Source organism: Ictalurus punctatus, chromosome 17 (genome assembly GCF_001660625.3).
Source record: "Ictalurus punctatus breed USDA103 chromosome 17, Coco_2.0, whole genome shotgun sequence".
NCBI lineage: Eukaryota > Metazoa > Chordata > Actinopteri > Siluriformes > Ictaluridae > Ictalurus > Ictalurus punctatus.
Window position 1 is genome coordinate 370,001 of NC_030432.2, and position 7,500 is coordinate 377,500.

Here is a 7,500-nt window from a genome sequence, read left to right on the forward strand (position 1 = left end):
CAGCTCGACTATTGTTCCCTCATTACAGGACATTTGTGTCTGTGTGCATGTGTGTGTGTGTGTGTGAGAGAGAGAGAGAGAGAGAGAGAGAGAGAGTTGGTGACCATAGCGATGGTTTCCGTGGTGTCCTCAGGGATTTTTGTTTTGTTGCTTGACCTGCACTGCCCGGGGCAAAGACGTGTCGATGCACAGAATGTGCTCATACTCATCACATTTAAAACACAATAAATACAGACGTGCAAAGATTTTAGACGATACGAACAAATTATTTAGGTCATGAAGCAAATCTCAGAGCTGTGTTTCTTTTCATTTCTGTCACTTTTGATGTGTAAGTGTAATTTCCTGCATCACTTTACACAGGAACTCTTCCACAGCGTCACTTCATCTCTACACCATGGCGAGTGTTTACTGAAAATCTCACACAGCCTTTAACTCACTCCTAACATCAGCTTTAAACACTTACCCGAAGCACACGCTAACTAACAGCCATGTGTTAAGTAAAGATCTCCTTCCTGTCCTGATTAAAGACTGGAGTTAATCTCAAAATATCGTCAACAAAACTCTGAACACAGACAGAGAAACACCGATCGATAGCCAGCCGACATAAAAAGAGAAAAGTAATAAAGAAACACTTCCCTGTCCTCCTGTTACACTTCCCTCCTTCCACTCTCAGATAATAAATAGCATCATTTAGCCTTGTAATATCACACACACACACACACACACACACACACACACACACACACACACACACACCCCTTTGGGCATGAGCGTTAAAGACAATCACTACTAATGATTAGCCAATCCTTGGAGGGATATATATGCATGCTCACACACACACACACACACAAACACACACACACACACACACACACACGCACACACACACACACACACACACACACACAGATTTAAGGATAGACCAGCCTCTGTTAAATGCCTTTCCCTTTTCAGCTGGTGGTTTTCCTGTTTCTGCCTGAGGGTCAGGGTTCAAAGGTCATGGTTAGGGTGATTAGTCACCTCACATGGCCCTGAGCGGTGGAGAAGCCAAGGGCCGGCGCTGCTCTCTTCCCCAGCGAGAGTGAGCCGAGCCCGGGGCCAGGAGTAGCGCAAGACCAGGGGGACGTCCTGCAGGCTGGTGATGAATGGAGGGTCGAGGAGGAAATGTCTGTCCACTCATAGGGGAAATAAGGTGTGACCAGCCATCAGCCAAGACCTGGGTCATGTGTGTGTGTGTGTGTGTGTGATGAACGCAGAGACACCACAGAGTCTGCAGGTATGATGGCACTCATATGTTCTATGGTTATTAAAGCATCTGAAACGGCAGACGAGTGACCAGACATGACACGAAGACAAAAAAATGCAGCGAAGCCGTAAAGTATAAACTCCTCTGTCCTGAAGATTTGGGACACGTCCAGTTCCAGCTTTACCGCTGACTGTTACACAGCTCTGACACTGGAGACTCCTTCCATACACGTTACAGAAACATCTCCTTACAGAAAACTTCACCGTTTCAACGATTTACGGTTTTCTTTTAAACATTAGTTTATTATCAGTGGAGCGTCCGCTGTACGCGCCCCTGTGAATGATCTGTTGCTATAGAAACAATAACGTATTAGAACGAGAGCATTAATATAAACCTGTGATGTGCGGCTGCACTACTGTCAGAGCTGCTGTTACAGAGAATGAATCAACACCTCCTGACCAATCAGGATCCAGCATGCAACAGCAAGATGTTGTAAACATATTTAATGCACTAATAACACACTTTAAGAGTGCACTACAATACAGTATGTTATTATACAGGAAGACATTTTAGCCAGATGATGAATATATATATCATATTAGAGATGCACCGATGATACCGATTATCGGCCGATGGTTTAAAAACGTCCGACGATCAGTGGAGATTAAAGAGGGCGGGAAAACACGTGGATTTGGTGCTGTGTGTAAAGAAGTCTCCTGTGTGGAAGGATAAACTGCAGTGTGTAATCTCTGTAATCTCTGCACGGATAAAACTTTACTGTGCACGAATGAAAAATAAAACAGATGCTGGTGTGACGGTTCTTCTATCCTGCGATCTGATATTAAACGGTAGTGTGATGCGGAGAAGCCGGTGCTGCTGGGTAAACGCGGCGTATCAGACACACTGCAGTTCCACAGGAAAATATCATTTAATTCCATTCTCTCTGCTGTGCACTTTACTGGAGTCATCTCGCGGTGATGATGTCATCGCTCTGATCGATGGTTCCTGACATCTGACGCTGCTCTGTCTGCCAGGGCGTGGCCTCCTGCTGCCGAGGACTCTGGGTAATGGGCTTTTTAATCACTAATCTGATTGTTTTTGATATAAAAAAAAACTATTTATGTAAAGTTCTCCATTTTATTTGGAGATGCATTTAATATCTGAGGAGAACCATTTCATTTCTGGACAGAGGTTTTGAGACGAGGCCGACACGCGGAGTGTCCGTCTGACCGGACGCAATTTTTCATTTCACATCATTTCCATCATTTTTCACTCAGGAGGAGTGTTTGCATATCTGTATGGAGACAAAAAATAACAGTACGATGCTGCTATCTTTACCGAGATATCTAACCTGATTACAGCTTCCAGGACAGAAAACAGAAAACACACACACGCACGCACACACGCACACACACACGCACACACACACACGCACACACGCACGCACACACACACACACACACGCACGCACACGCAAACTCACGCACACTTCCTGACACCCTCTGGAGCATGTCAGTTGACCCGTGGCTCTTCTATCCCAGGGGTTAAAGGTCAACTTGAGCCTAACTGCCTCCGACGACGGGGGTCACTTGTTTAAGGAGCCATTATCTACTGGTTAAGGAGTGTGTGCGTGTGTGTGCGCTCGCACTGTATGGTACGCCAGGTGTGACTTGATCTTTGACCTTACCTGCATCAAGGAGCATGCGCACAGTGCGGAGGTCATCAGCGAGTACAGCGTAATGCAGCGATGTGCAACCACGGAAACTGGCCCGAGTGCTGAGACGATTACTGAACTTGTCCTCCCTCATCACCAACACTGAGAGGGAGACAGACAAAGAGAGAAGCACTTATTATTTATTCCTGCAGGATTAGTCTTGTAGCTGATGGTATTAGTGTTGTTATTGATGTGTTGTGATGAGTTGATACTCTTTAGACTGAGTGTGGGGACGTGTTTTGTTTTGGATACTGATTAGTACTGATACTGAGGCTGAGCATGACCCGAGCGTGCAGAGCAGTATGAGGGAGAAGGTCATTAAACACGAGCGCAACGTGCCGTGAATTTCAGCTCGTCTCGCAAGTAGACCTGAAGGGGGCGTGTCTCAGTGCTGAAAGAAGTGAAGTGCTCTCTCTTAGTGTGACAGATTCTCTGTCTCTCCGTGTCTCAGGAATACCTTCTGTGTCTACAATCCAGGACAACTTGTGCTTTCATATTTGTGTGTGTGTGTGTGTGTGTGTGTGTAATCATACTATTAGTTTTAGATCTTCAAACGAAATACAACATAAAACAAAGGCAATCTGACTAAACACACAATGCAGTTTTCAATTCAATTCAATTCAGTTTTATTTGTATAGCGCTTTTTACAATAGACATTGTCTCAAAGCAGCTTTACAGAAATATCAACACGGTGTACAGATATTAAAGGTGTGAATTTATCCCAACTGAGCAAGCCACTGAGTGGCGACGGTGGCAAGGAAAAACTCCCTAAGATGTTTTAAGAGGAAGAAACCTTGAGAGGAACCCAACTCAGAAGGAACCCATCCTCATCTGGGTAACAACAGATAGTGTGAAAAAGTTCATTTTGGATTTATATGAAGTCTGTATGGCGTTAGGAGCAGCCGTAGTCCCAGCAGTCTGGAATTAGAGAAGATTTGAGCTCCATCCAGAGGCAGAAAGGATCTGGATCTCTAGTATCTCCATAAATTCGTGTGGGGCTCGGCGAAAGGAGAGAGGGAGAAAAAAGATCATTATGACTGCGAAGTAGTAGAACAGAATCTAGTCAGGGTAGGCTTGAGTAAACAAATACCTTTTAAGCTTAGACTTAAACACTGAGACTTTTGACTTTATCAAAGCAAAAAAAAAAAAAAAAGGTTATCTAACACCTATCACCAATGTGAAAAACTAAATGCCCCTTTAAATTTAAAATGTGGTTGTGCCACCTTTAGCAGCAATAACTGCAACCAAACGCTTCCGATAACTGGAGATTTTCACAGTGGAATTTGGCCCACTCAACTGCTTTAGTTCAGCCACACTGGAGGGATTTCGAGCATGAACTGTCCATCCTGCCACAGCATCTCATTGGGTTCAAGTCAGGACTTTGACCATGCCATTACAAAACTTTCATTTAGAACAATTTTTTGGTGTTTTTTTTTTTTGTCATTCAGTGGTAGACTTTGGATCATTGTCTCGCTGCATAAACCAGTTGTGCTGGAGTTTCAACTTACCAGAAGACCAGACATTCTCCTTTAGGATTTTCTGGTAGAGATCAGAATTCATGTTTCCCTCAATATATTGCAAGTTGCCCAGGACCTGAAGCAGTAAAACATCCCCACACCATCACACTCCCTCCACCATGCTTGACTGTAGTTATGATGATCTTTTGGTGGAGTTCTGTGTCTGGTTTATGCCAGATGTAACGGGACCCCCGTCTTCCAAACAGTTCAAACTTTCGACTCCTCAGTCCACAGAACATTCTCCCAAAAGGTTTGAGGATCATCAAGGTGTGTTTTGGTGAAATTCAGACGAGTCTTAATGTTCTTCTGGGTCAGCAGTGGTTTTCACCTCACCACTCTTTCATGGAGCCGTTTTCCCCCAGAGTCTTTCTGATAGTGGAGTCATGAACAGTTAAGTTTATTGATGCAAGAGAGGCCTGTAGGTCCTTTGATGTTGTCCTTGGCTCTTTTGTGACTTCCTGGATGAGTCGTTGCAGTGCTCTTGGAGGAGTTTTGGAAGGTCGACACTTCTGGGAAGGTTCACTACTGTGCAGAGTTTTTCCATTTGGAGATAACGGCTCTCGCTGTGGTTCTTTGGAGTCCCAGAGCCCTTGAAATAGTTTTGTAACCCTTCCCAGACTGATGTATTTCAATCTCCTTCTTCCTCATCAGTTCTGGAATTTCTTTCCACTTTGCCATGGTGTGTTACTGGGTAAGAACTTTTAACCAAACTACGGGGGCAAATACATTTTCACACACGCCCAGTTAGTATTGGATCCTTTTTTTGCTTCAGTAAATAACATTTGTTTTTATCTTAGATGTTATATTTTCTGAAACAATTTAGTATGAGATGTACACAAAAACAGAACTCAGAGTGGGGGCAAATACTTTTTCACAGTTGTCTGTTCATAATGTCACCTAATATCAGTACAAGCAAATGAGCACAGTATCAGTCCGATACCCGATACCTGTATCTGTATCAGTGCACCCCTAGTTTTTGACTAGGGTTTGAGAGATAGAAAGAACAGAGAGACAGAGAGAGAAAGAAGGAGTGAGAGACAGAGAGAGAAAGAAGGAGTGAGAGACAGAGAGAGAAAGAAGGAGTGAGAGACAGAGAGAGAAAGAAGGAGTGAGAGACAGGGAGAGAAAGAAGGAGTGAGAGACAGAGAGAGAAAGAAGGAGTGAGAGACAGGGAGAGAAAGAAGGAGTGAGAGACAGGGAGAGAATAAAGACACAGAGACATAACAGACAGAGACAGAGAGTGAGAGAAGAAAGACAGAGAAAGAAGAGAGAGAGATGGAACCAGAGATAGAACCTGGGGCTGAGAAACGGAGAACAAAGAGATGGAGTGAGTGAATAAAGGAGGAAGTTCATCCAGCGTCAGGAGGAGAAATATAAAACCTCCGAGCATTAAAATCCATAAAACAACAAACACATACAATTTTAAATATGTGTGAGCTGATAAACAGAGCTAACAGTGTGACGCTGTTTATTAGGTATTCACACACACACACACACACACACACACACGCATACATACATACATACTTCCTGTCCTTCACTCTCCTCCTGCACATTCTCTCTCTCTCTCTCTCTCTCTCTCTCTCTCTCTCTCTCTCTCCTTGTCAGGCCGGTCGTCATTGGTAACTAATGTCTGAGAGCCGGATAATCACGGCTAACTCAATAAAGCGTCATGGAGAGAGGAGCACGCCATCCATCACACGTGCACACACACACACACGCAGCAGTCGCAGCAGTCTTCACCGAATCACACACACACTCACGAACACACACACACTTCTCGCTCGCCCATCCATCATAGTGCATCTGGGATGGCGGCCTCCCAGACGGCCCAAAAAACTGCCAACAATACAAATGTGTGTAATATACATATCATATATAAATATGTCTCCTACTGCAATGTGTGTGTGTGCGCGCATGTGTGGGTGTGTGTGGCGGTTTTTTTATGAAAAATAAATAAATAAATAAAAAATAAACATGAGACGATTACATATATGCAAATAAGTGTGTGAGCGCGTTTTAGATGGCCTTAATAACGCTGTCTGTGAGTGAATTGATATTTGTAATAAACACACACACACACACACACACACACAGATGGAGGGAGGGTAGAGAAGAATAACTCCCTTCTATGTTATGATTATTTTAAAGGAAGTTTCTCGGCTCTGTGGGAAAGATGAACCCGTGATGCTGATGAGTGACAGAACATCTGGCTGTTCATTTACTTATCCTATCTTTCTGAACACACATCTGTAACAGAGGAACAGTGAGGAACAATAAGACAGTGAGGAACAGTAAGGACCAATGAGACAGTGAGGAACAGTGAGACAGTGAGGAACAGTGAGGACCAATGAGACAGTGAGGACCAATGAAACAGTGAGGAACAGTAAGGGGCAATGAGATGGTGAGGAACAGTGAGGAACAGTGAGACAGTGAGGAACAGTAAGGAACAATGAGACAGTGAGGAGCAGTGAGAAAGTTAGGAGCAGTGAAACAGTGAGGAACAATGAGACAGTGAGGAACAGAGAGAAAGTAAGGAACAATGAGACAGTGAGGAACAATGAGACAGTGAGGAACAATGAGACAGTGAGGAACAGTGAGAGAGTGAGGAACAATGAGAGTGAGGAACAGTAAGGAACAATGAGGCAGTGAGGAACAGTGAGAAAGTAAGGAACAATGAGACAGTGAGGAACAATGAGACAGTGAGGAACAATGAGACAGTGAGGAACAATGAGACAGTGAGGAACAGTGAGAGAGTGAGGAACAATGAGAGTGAGGAACAGTAAGGAACAATGAGGCAGTGAGGAACAGTGAGAAAGTAAGGAACAATGAGACAGTGAGGAACAATGAGTCAGTGAGGAACAGTGAGACAGTGAGGAACAGTAAGGACCAATGAGACAGTGAGGAACAGTGAGGAACAGTGAGACAGTGAGGAACAGTAAGGACCAATGAGACAGTGAGGAACAGTGAGGAACAGTAAGGACCAATGAGACAGTGAGGAACAGTAAGGACCAATGAGACAG

General features: G+C 44.1%; 1 protein-coding gene across 2 annotated transcripts in view; it reads right to left on the reverse strand.

Annotated features, from left to right (window-relative positions):
• The window catches only part of LOC128635301 (caseinolytic peptidase B protein homolog), a 34,502-nt gene extending 31,416 nt beyond the window's left edge, over positions 1-3,086 (reverse strand). The window contains exon 1 of one of the 2 annotated variants that reach the window (XM_053687483.1): positions 2,934-3,084. In XM_053687483.1, the coding sequence (XP_053543458.1) occupies positions 2,934-3,054 (121 nt within the window). In that variant the 5' untranslated portion in view covers positions 3,055-3,084. Of the gene's footprint in view, positions 1-2,933 lie in introns of both variants that reach the window. The other variant, XM_053687482.1, reaches the window with a different exon arrangement.
• Between the last annotated feature and the right edge of the window lie 4,414 nt (positions 3,087-7,500).